The following is a 16,133-nucleotide window of genomic DNA, read 5'->3' on the forward strand; positions in this document are numbered from 1 at the left end:
AAAAGAGTAAGGGCTTCCTGGGAGAAAAAATTCAGGTTCCATTCATGATTGTGGCCATTTTTCTCATTGCTATCCTTATATTTTTGTACTTTGTTACAGAAGCTATTGCTTATTTCCTGTTATATGTGTTTCAGTAAGGAAAATGTCACAGCAAGTAGCTAGAAACATTTTTTAATTATATTATTAGTATGTATTTTTTACTCATGTGCAGTTCTTACTATCTCTTAATCAGCCACAGCATCTAAAAGAAGCAGATGATTTCTATCTTTACATAGCATCTTGGGAGACTGACACTGTCCCCCAAAACAATAAGAAGTGTCTTATCTCCTGAAATGGGGACACTTCACAGAAGCACACAAATAGTGCATACTTAGACTTTCTTAACTTTGTTTTTTAATTAAGTGTATCTGGAAATAATGTATTCTTTAATTCTGAAGGTGGAAGGAATGTGTGGGGGAGAAGAAAGAATTTAGAGTTAAAAAAAAAAAGCCAGATACAAAGCCTGCGTTGGATTCTATGTAAAGTTAACCAGAAGATAGCATTGGAGCCCATATTTAAAAATCTATTGAACTTGGAACTACTTGAAAAATATCTTAAGATCAGGTTTTGTTTTGTGTTTAAGGAAAATCCAAGTCATTCTTACATAAAAGCGTCAAGATGCAATCATTGCTAACATTACAGTATTGATATTAAAGATACTTGTTTCCATCTGAATTTGCAGAAGAATTTTTAAGTAAGTCTACATACATATATTTCTCCTAAAACATATAGGGGTTATTTTTAACTAAATATAGTATAGTATATATAATAGAATTTTGCTATATTTTTTCCTCATATTCACTATTTTTGATTTCAGCCCTTTCTTAAACGTTCTAGTATTTGCTATATTCTGTAGCTTTAAAATAGAGGCTAGAATGGTTACATGAAGTTAATGTCTTTAATTATACAAACTTTCTACTAAGTTGAAATATTAATAACTTATGAATGTATTTCAGATGTTGTTTTAATGTCTAATCGTGTTTGTAATAACTGTCACATAAGATTTTCTTGGAACTAACTTGAAAGTAGTTACATCTTTTCTCACTGGACACGCTCATTTTTGTGAAAATTCCGTTTACATGCAGCGCTTTTTCTTGCAGATATATCTATTGTGATGAAATTGACTTGGCTGCTGACACAGTCTTGGCCACTCTTTATGCTGCCAAAAAGTATATCGTCCCTCACCTCGCCCGGGCCTGTGTCAATTTCCTGGAGACCAGCCTGAGCGCCAAGAACGCCTGTGTCCTCCTGTCCCAGAGCTGCCTGTTTGAGGAACCGGACCTGACCCAGCGGTGCTGGGAGGTGATCGACGCCCAGGCCGAGCTCGCTCTCAAGTCTGAGGGGTTCTGTGATATTGACTTCCAGACACTAGAAAGTATCCTCCGCAGGGAAACTCTGAATGCCAAAGAAATTGTGGTTTTCGAGGCAGCTCTCAACTGGGCTGAAGTGGAATGCCAGCGACAAGATCTGGCTTTGAGCATTGAAAACAAGCGCAAGGTCCTCGGGAAGGCGCTTTACTTGATCCGCATCCCGACCATGGCCCTGGACGATTTTGCAAACGGTGCTGCACAGTCTGGAGTCTTAACTCTGAACGAGACGAACGACATCTTCCTTTGGTACACCGCGGCCAAGAAGCCCGAGCTGCAGTTCGTGAGCAAAGCCCGCAAGGGCCTCGTCCCGCAGCGCTGCCACCGTTTCCAGTCGTGCGCCTACCGGAGCAACCAGTGGCGCTACCGGGGCCGCTGCGACAGCATCCAGTTCGCCGTCGACAAGAGGGTGTTCATCGCGGGCTTCGGGCTGTACGGCTCCAGCTGCGGCTCAGCCGAGTACAGTGCCAAGATCGAACTCAAGCGGCAGGGTGTCGTCCTGGGGCAGAACTTGAGCAAGTACTTCTCAGACGGCTCCAGCAACACCTTCCCCGTGTGGTTTGAGTACCCGGTGCAGATTGAGCCAGACACCTTCTACACGGCCAGCGTGATCCTGGACGGCAATGAGCTCAGCTACTTTGGACAGGAAGGCATGACAGAAGTCCAGTGTGGCAAAGTCACTGTCCAGTTCCAGTGCTCGTCGGACAGCACCAACGGCACTGGGGTGCAGGGGGGTCAGATCCCCGAACTTATATTCTACGCTTGAGCACGCTTCCCGGAGCAGTGCAGGCTCTGAGGTGCACACCACACTCCTGCTTGCTTGATGCTTAGCTCAGCTGCAGATACGCAATCAGCACAGGTAATTTGTAATGAACGGAGCTGTAGGCAGGTTCTAATTTCTTTCAACCTTTTAATTATGTACAGACAAAAATGCAGCATTCAGCTTTTAACTCTATGCCTAAAAGAGCCAAGTTCTCATCAAGGCTTGTGGTTCTTAGAGTTGGATCTATACATCTGGGGAGATTTTGAGTTATTTTCCAACTGCCCCACTGACCTCCCAGTTTTGTCCCTCTTAGGACAATTTTCAGATCACCTCAAATTCCCTTTGGGGCTTTATTTTAAATAGGAATAAATAGTCTAAAATAACAATAACAAGGATTATTTTTAAACAGAACCCTTCACTTCCCAAAAAACAGATAAACCTCAGTGTACAATTTTGAAAGACGTTTTGCTTGGGAATTAATAATTTAGAAAGTAGACAGTAGTCACCTTTACCTTCTTATTTTATTTCCTTTTAAATATTTTACTTTTGGGGATTGCTTTTTCTTAAATCCTAAATTCATAAGATTGTTAAGTTTTAAACTGCAAAGTGTCAATATGAAGTAAGCAAGTAAGAAATTGGAAGTTTTAGGTCATGACTTTTGCTACAGACAGATTTATATTCTTTTAGTTTAGAAGACAGAATATTGCAGTACAGAGGCTTCTTTTAGAAGTAACTAAATTATAAAATTTTATTGTCATTAGGAAAATGTTGCAGGCCTATTAATTTAAACTAAAACGGTTTTAAAAGGAAGCCTAAAAAAGTCCCATACGACAGATAGTTTAATTGATGGCAAATTATAATGCAGAGTTTGAAAAAGTCAGACCCTTTTCCTTGCTTAGCTTCTGATCCCTGCCATTTGCTGGTTTTCAAAAGTTGTACTGTATAGAATTCCTATTCCCTTTTTCCCATGAAAAGAGGACCAAACAATTCTTTAGATGAATGGAATAACAATTAGTTTTGTAGCACCACATGTTAATGTAATAAGATATTTTATTCATTGATTTTTTTTCTTAATCTGTAATGTATTTCACCGGATCTACTTTGACCACATTGTATCTTCTTAGTTAATTATAATTCTGTCCTGTTCCTGGACTGCTAGAATCTGGCCTCTGGCCATCTTAAAGTGCCAATATATGCCTGCAGGGTTTTTAGAAAATGGTCTAGAGCGATACACTTGGTGATACCTAATATTCACTGCCTCAGCATCACATCCAGCTCTCTTATTTATCCACGGATAATGTAAACAAAGGAGGGAAAAGCTCATCAAAACATTCTCCTTCAGCGAAGGCTTGTGCTGGCTTAGTGCCTGTGACCCTGGTGGTGTCCACTGTGTTCACTCCCATTTGAAGTATCCATGTGTTTCTGGGCAGCTTTTCTGCCCAGCGTGATCCTGAGATGGCTTCCCCGCCACCCAGAGTGTGGTCACTGGCCGCCTCCTTCTTCTGCTCTGTGAGCCCGAAGCTGGCTCTGGAGCAGGGGTTAGTCCTGGGGTGGGTGTGTGCGTGGGTGCCCGTGCGCGTTCAGGTGCGTGCCAGCTCAGGAACTGTCTCCTCCCTGCCTGGTCAGTGAGGGCTGGGACAGAAATGGTCCCCCTGCTGGCCCCAACTGGGCCCCAGTGAGTGACTGCCTGTGCTTCTGGGCCACTTCTCCCCCTATAGACATGGGCTTGTTGCTTCGGCTGGCTTCCCTGATGGAGGAGAACACTGGATTATGGGAAATGTTTTAATCACCTTTACCATTACCTATGTCTGTTAGCATAGATGATCAAAAGCTATTACGGTGATTATAGATGAGTATTCCCAGGACAACTTTCCAAAATTATCTAACAATTATTTCTTATTAGCAAGATGACAGTAGTTTTGGCAAACTATGAAATAAAGGTACGTTTTCAATTTAAGAAATACTTCTACGAAGGGTTTTATTTATAAATTATGGTTAAACATTTCGGTAACTCATAGTTACCTTGCAAATTGGTAGACTATATACCTAATTGGAAGGCACTAATTTTGAAGCCAGAGGAGAAGAAACTTTATTTAGCACTAATTTCATCATATCAGATTGTTGGCGATGGGTGTGATAACCGTAGAGTGAAGTTTGTTCATTCAGTAACACCCGTGGTCAGTGCTCCTGTTCGTAGCTGCCCTCCAGAGGCTGGGGAACCGCTGGGTGAGAGCCACGTGAGATCCTGTACACTAGGTGTGGAAGAACTTAATTTTATATTAATTGCTATCACCTGAAAAAGAAAAAAAAACAAAACCCATCCATCATCTGATTGGCTGGTGCCAAGATCTGTGGGTTAAGTTTGAAAGTTGTATTTAAAACAAGAAAATTTTATCTTTTAAATCCTATTCTCCCTTCTGCATTTTCAGTGACATGGAATTAAGGCTAATGTGCTTGCTTTATTTTCTTTGGTAATCTCAAATTTTGTAGCTTTTAAAACTAGAAACCATTGTTCTGACAAGGCGGGCGACTGTAGTGTATAAACGCAACTTTATTGAACAATGCCCTATAGATGCTTTTCCCAATGTACCTGGCAGTCTTTGTCATTGTTTAGATCCTGGGGATAAGGGGAGCTAGGCTAGCAGTTCTAATGTAACATTCTTTAAGCATATCTTAATATAGTATTTAAGTAAATGGTCTAATTTCTACATAACTGTTGCACTGAACTGTCTTTTTTTTTAAGGTGTTTAAGCTCGCTAATTCAAGACACTAGCCACTTGTGCATCAGAGTGCTTGAATTCAGTAGCTTACAGCATTATTTATGAAGGAAAAATATATAAATATGAAGTACCTCATGTTGAATGTTATTGTACTGTATTTTTAATGTAACAGTGCAGATCTTGTTAGACACATGAATGTATATAATCATGTTAAGTGAAAATAAAATAAAACTGGTTCATAGATTTGTTTTCCTTAGCATTTTTGTAGGTCCCTTGAAATAGTTTAAAAAAAAAAAAAAACTCATTCTGGCACTTTTGGTTCCACTTATATTTTACAGAGATGGTTTTTTCAGGAGCATTTGTTTGCTAAGTTATTTACATATCCTTGATCCCTAAAGAAGTAAAAATCCGAGGCAAAAGCATAAAAGAACAATGAATATGTTAATCAGTTGCATTGTGGAAAGCCTGACTGTTAAGTTGATGAGAGGGAGTGAATGAAGTTGATGAGAGGGAGTGAATGGATACATTTATATTCCAGGAATGGAGTTTGTGGTTGGCTGGCATTCTGGGTAGAGTTGCTCAAATGTCTAGTAGATCTCCCTGTACTCTGGGCTATTGATACCAGATCACATCTAGCTTTAGATGTGACCAGTGCTGCTGCTTATTCCTGCTTTGTTATAATTGCTTACGTCTAGGAATAAAAAAGATAAATGTCATATGACAGTCGTGAATATAATTTTTAAGTCCTCAACTGTTTTCCATTATATTTCCCTATATCAAGTACATATACACACACACACACACTCATGTATAATTACACACACACGTACATATGTTTTTTGCTTTACTACAGCTTTCTGTTACTTTTATACTAGAGTTTATTATGAAACCCTCTGTATTTGCTTAACTACTTCATCTACTCATAGTTCAGTTTCTACAGCATACCTACTCAAAGGATTTTTGGAATTATTCCAAAGAGTAAGAGAACTGGAAATACCCATTCTCATCAGCGTAATTACAGATACAACCTGGATTGCAAAGATCCTTAATCCAGGAAAGTCTTAGCCATTATCTCTTCTGGTACTCTTTAAACTTAATCCACATGTGTTTGTTTTCAGTATCCCAAGACAATTGGAAATGATCCTCCTCTTCTGTCGGCACTCAGGATCAAAATGTCACTGAAATTAACACTTTCTTCCCAGTTGACTCTTTGGCTTGCCTACAAAAGCCATGGACTTAAACTTGGGAAAAAACAGGAAGGAGAAAAGCATTCCTGAGGAACTAAATAGCATGAAACTTAGAGGAGGAAACAAGCAAGTGGCCCTGAAAACCGGGGGTACCTTAAGTGTTTGTTAGAGAGGGCTGTGCGTGCCTTTGAGATGCTGCAGTAGATGACTACGCTTTTGATTTCTATCAATAATTAATAGATTTCAGCATTTTTTTTTCTGAGCCATTTACATTTATTGACCAACTACTTCCTTTGCTCAAAACTTCACGTTATCCTCCACTTTTTAGAATAGATCATCTAACAAAACTAAAACCAGGGGAACATTTCAACAACAGAACCTCTTCGTTTATTTCCATAAACAACCTAAGCACTGGTGAGAAAAGTTTCTCAACCAAGATATGGTCAGGTAGGTGAAACGAAAATACTTTTGAGGAAGAGAGGAAGACAGTGGTTCACCTTGTCACACACCAAGCAGTGTAAGACACTAGCATCTGTAGATCAGTCACTGAGGAATCGTTGGGTACCTTTTCCCAACTTGGGCATCTCCCCTCTGTTTCTTCTTCTGAGCCTTTTTTGAGTGAGGGCGGTGGGGAAGGTGCAATTCCTATTTATGCAGATCCTAAATGTCCTCATAATGGTAGTTTTCTATTTGCCTGTTTACTTAAATGTCCATTGGACAGCAGTTTTGCCAGCAGATGCTACTGTTTTATACATGAGCTTCTAACAAGTTCCTCACTTCAAGATACATAGTTAAACAAAACACCCACCCTTTACTTTGTCAAATATGTACTTTGTCTGTGTACAGGACATAATTAAAGTTGCCTATTAGACTACTACCACTGAAACGTTAGTTTGCTCCTACTGATTCCTCTTTAAGCTGTTCTTGGTAGTAACGAAGCTAAGTGCTGTGAAGAGAGGCTGTGCTTTAGAATTTAAGGATGAGTTTTTCACTTAATGCAACAGCAGTACAGAAAATTACTTCAAAATTAAGGTGTATTTTTTGTTTTTATGACTTAGGTGAACAGTTTAATAGACTGTCTCTTTTACATCAATTTGTTTTAGAGGAATGAAATTGTACCTGGAAAATTTTAAAAATAAGTCATCCTAGTGGCCTTGTTAATTTAATTTTTTAAAAATTTATTTTATTGAAGTATAGTCGATTTACAATGTGTTAATTTCTGCTGTACAGCCGCGTGACTCAGTTATACATATATATATTCTCTTTCATATTCTTTTCCATTATGGTTTATTATAAAATATTGAATATAGTTCCCTGTGCTCTACAGTAGGACCTTGTTGTTTATCCATATAGTAGTTTGCATCTGCTAATCTCAAACTCCCAATCCGTCACTCCCCCACCCCCTCCGCCTTGGCAACCACAAGTCTGTCTCTATGTCTGTGAGTCTGTTTCTGTTTCTTGGATAAGTTCATTTATGTCATATTTTAGATTCCACATATAAGTGATACCATATGGTGTTCTGTTTCAGACTTACATGATTTAGTATGGTAATCTCTACGTCCATCCATGTTGCTGCAAATGGCATTATTTCATCCTTTCTTATGGCTGAGTACTATTCCACTGTATATATACCACATCTTTATCCACTCATCTGTTGATGGACATTTAGGTTGCTTCCATGTCTTTGCTATTGTAAATAGTGCTGCTATGAACATAGGGGTGCGTGTATCTTTTCCAATTAAAGTTTTGTCCAGATATATTCCCAAGAGTGGGATCGCTGGATCATATGGCAACTCTATTTTTAGTATTTTGAGGAATCTCCATACTGTTTTCCATAGTGGCTGCATCAATTTACATTCCCACCAGAAGTGTAGGAGGGTCCCCTTTTCTCTACACTCTCCAGCATTTGTTACTTTTAGACTTTTTGATGATGGGGTTTCTGACTGGTGTGAGGTGTTACCTCATTGTAGGCCTTGTTACTTTTAATAAGAAGTGCTGCAATAAACCTTCATGACCAGCATACAGCATAAAGACTGTTTTGTGAGAAACTGGAAAAGTCTGTGAGATATGATACGTAGCAGTCTTTACTGTGGCTGTACAATTTGCATTTTCATTCCTAAACTGTTATGTTCAAAAAATAATCAAAGGGAAGATAATGACTATTTAAGGAAGCTTCAAACAATCTTTGAACGCTTGAAATGGAGGTTACTACCTTCTGCTCTATAGTAGAATACATAAAAATGTACTTTTTGGGAGACATTCTATGCATCTTATGGAATTTTCACTTTTGTGCATGCCTTAGCCAGCCCTAAACTTAAAAGTTATTTCAGCATCTCTTCAAATAGTGCTGAAACAAACCCTCAGAACTCCTGAGCCTTATCCAATTCAAAGTTCAAGAAAAATTTCAACTCTAAGAATATTTGGGGGCATAAGTGGACTAAAGAGTTTTTAGTATTTAGTGTTTCTTGGATAATGGAGCTCCCCAGGAAAGACATACCAGGTTTAATGAATCATTCAGAGGATTAACTCAACGTTCATTCATTCACTGATCATTCGTGGATTCTTGGCTTCATCCTAGGCAGTAAGAGGTGCTATGAGACAAGGCTTTGAGACAAGCTTTCAGAAGCTTCTGGTCCAGTGCAGTGTTGCTGTGCTGTTGGCACAGAGGATTGTGCATTGCTGGCCTCTGCCCTCTGATTTGGTTGGTCTTGGGTGGCGCCTGAGAAATTGCCTCTCCAAGGAACGTCCCCATGATGCTGACCGACACTGTTGTCTGCAGATCATACTTTGAGTAGCGCCCATCTAAGTGAGTGGTATGTCAGGGAGGGGCCAGTACAGAAATAAACCAGTAGGGTTAAGGGGCAGTAGAGAAATGCCTTGGCTACTATGCAACCAATGGAAAGGGTCATCTAGATCACCCTTGGGTGGAAGAAAAAGTGATGCTTGAGCTGGGTTTTTGAAGGATGCGTTAGAATTATCTAGTGCAGAATTATCTAGTGGAGACTGATGACGCAAGTTAGAGGGAAGGGATAGGGATGAAGGGAATTCCAGGAGAGAAACAGCAGGGGGATAGGATTGGGAACAGCTGGATATTGCTCAGGTAAAGGGTACCTGTGGGAGAACGAGGCCGTCTGCTGTGTGCCAGCCTTGGGGCAGGATGATAAACTGGGCAGGAACGTGGAGCACTTCACATATTGGGCTGAATTTGCTTTTATCCACAGAAAAAAGCAGTGACATTGAAGAGGTTTGAGATGAGACAGCAGTTTCGTGATTTAAAAACGTCTTTCTGAACTTAGGGAAGGGTAGACTGGATTAGACTGGAGGCAGGAGGAGAGGGTAGGGCTGTGAGTAATGCAAGCAAAGATCAAAGGGGGGCAGGAAATGGAGAGAAGGATGAAGATTCTAGAAACATTGAGGAGAGACAACCAGGGTGCAGTGGCTGTGACATCCAGTCAAAAGGGGGCTTGTGAAGTTGGAATGAAGCCTCTTGCTTTATATTTAGCCTTACGGAAGGGGAAAGAAAACAGTTTTTACTCTGCCATCCTCTGTAGATGGTTTATAGGTACCCACCCTTGATTCTAAGATTCTTTTAGGAAGAAGGAAAAACAAAGAGAGTCAACTTAGGGTGCTGGCTTATAACTCAGATGCAGGAAGACCACCTGGATTTGAAGCTGTAGCTGCATGTGAATTCAGGCAAGTTACTTAACCTCTCTGAGCCTCAGTTTCCTCAAGAAAGATGGCAGTAATAATAGTGCTTCCTAATAGGGTTATTATGATGATTAACTAAGATTTCTAAAGCACTTGTGACAGTACCTGGCAAACAGGAAGTATCGTAAAGGTGTTGTTAAGTGAAACAAAATATAAAAGGCCACAAATTAAACCCATGCATTTCCCTCATATGTGCCTTTATGAGAACCAGTTTTAGTTTATACACACTTTTTAAAAGTTGTCAACGCAGACAATTAAAAAGGGTCATTTTGTTGCTGTTCTTTTAAATAAACTATGGCCAATAGGTAGGGAGTATATAAAGTTACACAGAGCTATCTATATTGTTGAAGAATTCTCATATTTTAGCCGTATTTCTAGTCAGCATTTAAATTCTGTCGTGTTAATGAGAGACCACTGAGGTAGGTGGATTCTAGCATGTCAGATGCCTTCAAAGCTAGGAAGTTATCTAGGATTCAGAAAATTACTCTGTAAAAGAGTTACACAGCGGGTTTTCGAAAGACCTTTTGAAGACATATTCCAGGAGGAGTCTATTTTGCAGGTGAAAGGATGTCCCCTTTGCGAGTTCTGCTAGAGTCAAAATAAGCTCTTTTTTCTTGGCTTACAGACTCAGACAGTTTTGGATATAACCCCTACTCCAAGTTATTTGGGGATTAAAATCAGTTTTAACTTTGACATTATTTGCTGTGTGTTGAAAGCAGGTTTGACCTTCATTATGAGCGATGTGAATATTACAGGGAATATTTGAAGGGCTAATTGTTTTTATTCAGGTAAACACAGGTGTGTCAGAAGCCCCGGCAGCTCCGAGTCCGTGTCCCCCAACTGTGGGTGGCTCTCCACCTGCCCTCCCCACTATGTCCTCCATCTGTAGGCTTACCTAGTCCTGAGCCAGTGCTGGGCCCTGGTTTCCTGGAAGTTAGTTCCTGGTCCCTTGTTCTGGGTTCTCTGTTTTGCAAAATAAGCCCTCAGGAGCCTTACCCCCCAGAGATTCTCATTCAGGGGCCAGTCGCGTTTATGTGAAGCTGAGAGCAGATATGAGGGACTCTGATGCCCATGAAAGGTTGAGAACTGGTGTAGAAAATGTGCTGAAAAAAATACACCCACATGGACATTTAACTTCAGCACCCTGTTCCCTGCTGGGGGCTCTGGCACCACACACACACCCTGAAATCAGTCTGAAGCTTATGTTCCGAACCCATGGACCCTGAAGCTCACCCCAAACGACCCCAGTCTGCGTTAGTGGATGAAATAAACCAGGGGTTTCAGAAGGCCCAGCCTCTGACTCCCTGACTGCTTGACCCTGAACTCTGGTTGTTGAGCTCACTCTTGTCAATCTCTCTGTACCCCCCAGCCCTCCACCTGCACCCCCGAGTTCATAGCCCCAGCCCTTTCATCAGTGTCTGGTCCCAACTCTGGCCCACTGGACCATGACATACTTAAAATACATTTGTTAAAGTACAAATACATATAATGCAAATAATGCAAATACAAATAATGTGTAGCAGACACACACAAGCTCAGTGTAGCGCTGCAATGCATTTATGCTTCCATGTTCGGAACAGCTGCGGGCTGTCTTGGCAGCTCTGCTGACTTGGCCTCACGTGTGAGGGTTAGCTGGGGTGGCTTTTCTCCGATTGCCTCTCATCCTCCAGAAAGCTAGCCCAGGCGTGGTCCCGTGGTGACAGCCGAGGCACATGAAGGTCACCTGCATCTGGAGGAAACGTGCAAGGCCTCTTGAGGCTTGGGCTCCGAACTTGCATGTCATCACTTATGCTGTGTTCTGTCGGCCAGAACAAGTCAGAAGGCCTCCCAGATGTACGGGGTGGGAAATTAGACTCTACCTCTTTATTGAAAAGGGCAGCAAAGTCATGTGGTGAAGGCTGTGGATAAGGACGGGGTGTGGCTGATTGAGTCATTTATGCCATCAGGCGGCCACAGCATTTCACCTGAATGTTGGAGGGGCCCACGTGAACACACTGTGCTCCTTCGAACTTGGACCCCAGACTCAGTTCCTGCTGAAGTTGCCCACGGAGAATCCACTTGAGCAAAAAGCATTAGTGAACATGACTGTTTTATAGGGGAGAGGAGAAGGAATCCCTTTCTCGTACTCACAGCATGAACTGCCCAAACATTGACTTAGCAGGTCTCCTCCCCAGGCGACTAGTTGGTTCTGCTAACAAGAGGTGTTTCTTGTCCCGAATCCTCCAGACACAGCTGTAGCTTCTCCTCAGACCACATCTTGCCCCCCTATCATCTCTCCCTCCTCAAACTGGAGCCTTTACCTGGAGTTAGTACACACCTCAGTGCAAGGTTGTCTTGTCACTTACAGCATCATTTCCACTCTTGTTTACATCCCCCTTAGCACTGCTGTACAGTTGTGCTCAGAAGCCAGGCCCTAGTAAAACAAGTAAAGGTTGTGGAGGTGGATGGTAAGGGGCCTTTCCCCCTGTGTGTCTTCATCATCATTAGCAACAACACCCCAGGAGACCTAAGATGGCCCAAGGGCTTCTTCCAGGTACAGGAGGATGGGGAGTGTTGGCCTCAGAGGGTCAGGAAGGGGAGAGGGAGTTGGACTTTGATATAACAGCTCAGCCAACACTTGGGGGATAGACATAGACGGTTGGCTGGAGCAGGGAGAAAGGATGGGGTCTCTCAGGTGAGCAGGAAATCTCACACAGCTTCTCTACTGGGAGCTTCTCATTTTCTCATTTCCTCAGGAATCCCTGACCTGGAACCCACTCAGGAGATGCTTAGCAGGTGGAAAAGTTTAGGGAGAGCCCACCCGCTGGTGGCCTGGGCACATCACCTCAACTCCTACGGTTTGTTTGGCGAGCACTTGCTTAATCGGCTCTGTCTTTGACCATATCACCGAACAAGTGTTGCACCTGGCCTTTGTCACCTCACATGTGCATTTGTCAGTCAGCTCTTTACTCTCCGGTCTTTGGGGAAATGTGGCAATGTCCTTGATTCTGCTTCCGTCCCTTTCTTCTCTGAGGAACCCCTCCCTTGTCAGAGCCCCTGCTTTCTCTCTGTTGCTCTCCCGCAGTACAGAAAGTTTTAACTGGTGGAGTATCCCAGATCCTGCATTCCCCACGGAGGAACTGTACTTGGTTACTATTAGTAACCAGCCAGAGCCTCGATTGCTGAAAGAGTTGCTAAATTTGGGGAAGAATTGCATTCCTTCCTCGAATTTCAAATTTATCTGCCACATGGGTTTATCAGAAATCAAGAGGGAAGCAGCTCATGCCTTAGAAAAATCAGGCTTCCCCTTAGAAAAATCCCATGACTGTAGGTACAGTTGGGTTGGAGATAATATCCAGTGTGAATGGGAGCCTTGGGACGCGGTGGCTTCCCAGACTGGCTGTCATCCACCCAATCAAAAACCCGGGCTGAATTTGAGCATCTCCCAGGCCAAACCTCTTCCCAGCTGGACAATGTTTAAGGTTCTCCTCCCTCTTCCCTACCCCCTTCCACTCCACTCAGGAGAAAGGTGCGTCCCTCTTCAGACAGCTCCCGAGAAAGCTTAATCAAGCAGAGCGAAGACTGCAGCCATTTCCAGTAAGATTCCCGTGTCCTGACCGACCAAATGTGCAAGAAAACTCCTGTTTGGGGTGGATTTTGGATGTTTGTGGTGGGTTTTACTGCCGTTCTTTAGTGTTTCATTTATTCAGACCGAGTTCAGAAGTCAGGAAAGAAATGAACTAAGCTCTTCCCTGTAACTGCAGAGAAACTTCCACCTTTCCAGGTAAACAGTTATTAGATTGAGAAAACCAAACCTTCCACATACACAGATCACCTTGACCTCCAACTCATGACAGCTTCAGAAATGAGCACGGATGTGACGAGAAGCAGGATGGTGCCGGCAAAATAAGTCGGGGAAGGAAAAGGGCCGTGGGGCGAGGAGAGAGTGACTGACCGTTTCCTCTGAGAGGCGAAGTCTTTGTTTGGAAGGAGGGTAGAGGAAAGCAGTGGACTTCCTTCGGTGGAGGGAGTGACACTGACTAGTGGACAAGCCGGGGGGTTGGGGACATGGCTGTCTTAGACCTCCCTGGCCCACCTCCTACTCTCTGTAAGGAGCCTTTGTCGGCTTGCCAAGCCTTTAGCTCGAGTCCCATGAATGGCCTTCTCAGGGCTGTTTCTCAAGGGCTCTTCAGTTTCTGGACCTCCAAACAGGGCCCAGAGTACAGGCCAGACCGAGCAGCCATTCAGGGGTTGAGGCGGGAAACCAGGCCATCCTTGACTCCTTTTTGTGAAGTATTGCCCTCAGGCTTTGGAGCAGCTGAAAAGATGTGTGGACTCTGTCCTTCACCAGAAAGAATCAAGTCCGGCTCGTGGCAGCCTCAGAGGATGGTGTCGAGTTTTCCTTCACACATCCCTCCCTTTGCTGTCCTTCTTTCCTCAGTGGTGTTGTCTGTCATCCCACTGCTGCTCACTGGCTTCCAGCTCTCACCCTTGAACCTGGGCAATCCAGCCCGTTCCTGCCCCACCCCCATCAGCAAAGGTGTGGAGGTGAGGGAGTTTTCTCTTGCAGAACAGCGTTGGCCTCTCACAACACAAGAGCACTTCACGGTGGGTGGGAGAACAGGGAGGGGCAGAGCCGTGGAAGAGGCCGCAGACTCCCTGTCATAGTGATGAGGACAGGTGGGAACAGAGGCCACTGTAGTCAGACCCCCGATCCCCGACCGGCCCGTGGACAAGGAAAGGCAGGACACATGGCTTCTTACAGCCTAAATAAATAAAAGGAGCTAGTTCTCGGCTTTGCCACGTACCTGCCATTTACACAGTAGCTATGCAGTCTTCCCAAACTCCGGATAAGATGCCCTGGTTAGAAAAACGAATTACCAAGTGCAACCCTAGTCAGTACCACGCCTGATTGGTAGCAGCTCTCAGAATCATTTAGTTTCTCTTGTGGGGGAAGCTTTTTCTACTGCTTCCTGCTGCCCTGTCATTTTGAGCTAACCCCCAAAGGGAGTGTTAAATTGATGTCATCTTTCCAATTTCTTCCCAGAGGCATCTTCCTTTCTGGTTAACAATGGAGACATTTGCACAATAATGGGGGTGGGGAGAAGAGTGTCCAAACAAGAGTTCTGTGAAAACCCCTAACTGGGATGAAGTCATTTATTTATGTGCTGGCCTCAGTCCTCAACCTGATGGCACAAAAAAGATGAATCACACAGGTGACATGATAAATAAAGAAAAATAAAGTCAAAGCAGTCCCAAACCAAGAAGAAACCCATTGCCTTCAGTCAACAAGAAAATTCAGTTTGAAAATTGTGGAGCTGTAGAATTACCGCCAAACAAAAAATTGAAGAGAATTTTGATAATCTTTGAACTGGGACACATGCATTTCATTGTACAATCTGTATTTGTGTATGTTTGAAAATGTCCATAATAAAAATTACTTTAAATTGTGGTAGGAATTGGATCAAAGAGCTCATACATGACATGGTAATACCTAAGCACAGACCATTTTACCCCTAAATTTAATTAGCAAGTCTGGCAAGACCCACTCCAATAACTTACAGCTGAAAGCATGTTTGAAAGTCAACCTGGCTTTTTTAGTCACACGTGGACAAAGGGTTCTCTGTGATCAGCCCACCTCTGGCATCATATAACTCAGACAAAGTTTTTCCTAAATGCGGGGACTTTTGAATTTTAAAACAAATTATGCATCCACTTAAATGCAGGGATTGACATTTACGCTTAGTTGCTTAAGTGAAGACTCCTACTTCATAAAATACTTAATTAAATGGGAAAAGCATTCTACATTCTTGATCTTTGTTAATCATATCTGGGAGAAGCCTGGACGTTTAGATCACGATTTCATTAGGGCATTCTTACAGTTCCCCTGGTGGCAACATAATCTAATTTTAACAAAATTTAATTACAAGCGCAGTGAGGGTTTATGTGGACTGGAGTTGAGTCTGAGATATTCTGGCTGCTGGAGGTAGCACCACCAGCCCCTCCACCTCAGACCCTCCATTTAGCCATGCCCAACCCAAAGAGTTATACGGCCCAGGGCAATTGTACAAATGGCTACCTGCATATTGTGTGTCTAAATATTAACAGTTATAAATCTAGTAACGGCTAAATAAAATATGTTCTAGCATTCTACCTTGACACATACGACTTTGTAGCAATCTGTAAGGCCAGGTTCAAATTTTGAATCCTTAACCCCTCAGAGTTCTGCACCAGGGAATATGGTGGTGGAGGAGAGGCGGTCCCCGGCTCCTGGGCTCCCGCCCACAGCCCACACCTTTTCTCCTAGAACCCTGTCTTTATCTTGTAGCACAAGGAGTCTCCTTGTTCATGTGTCGTCTCCTTAGCCCAC

General features: G+C 42.8%; 1 protein-coding gene across 7 annotated transcripts in view; it reads left to right on the plus strand.

Moving 5' to 3' along the window:
- Positions 1-5,132, plus strand: part of BTBD3 (BTB domain containing 3) — a 34,605-nt gene extending 29,473 nt beyond the window's left edge. For all 7 annotated transcript variants that reach the window (XM_032606692.1, XM_032606694.1, XM_032606695.1 and 4 more), the window contains one exon: positions 1,140-5,132. In XM_032606692.1, coding sequence (XP_032462583.1) covers positions 1,140-2,172 — 1,033 coding nt within the window. In that variant the 3' untranslated portion in view covers positions 2,173-5,132. The remainder of the gene's footprint in view (positions 1-1,139) is intronic.
- Positions 5,133-16,133: the final 11,001 nt, after the last annotated feature.

Source organism: Phocoena sinus, chromosome 15, assembly GCF_008692025.1.
Source record: "Phocoena sinus isolate mPhoSin1 chromosome 15, mPhoSin1.pri, whole genome shotgun sequence".
NCBI lineage: Eukaryota > Metazoa > Chordata > Mammalia > Artiodactyla > Phocoenidae > Phocoena > Phocoena sinus.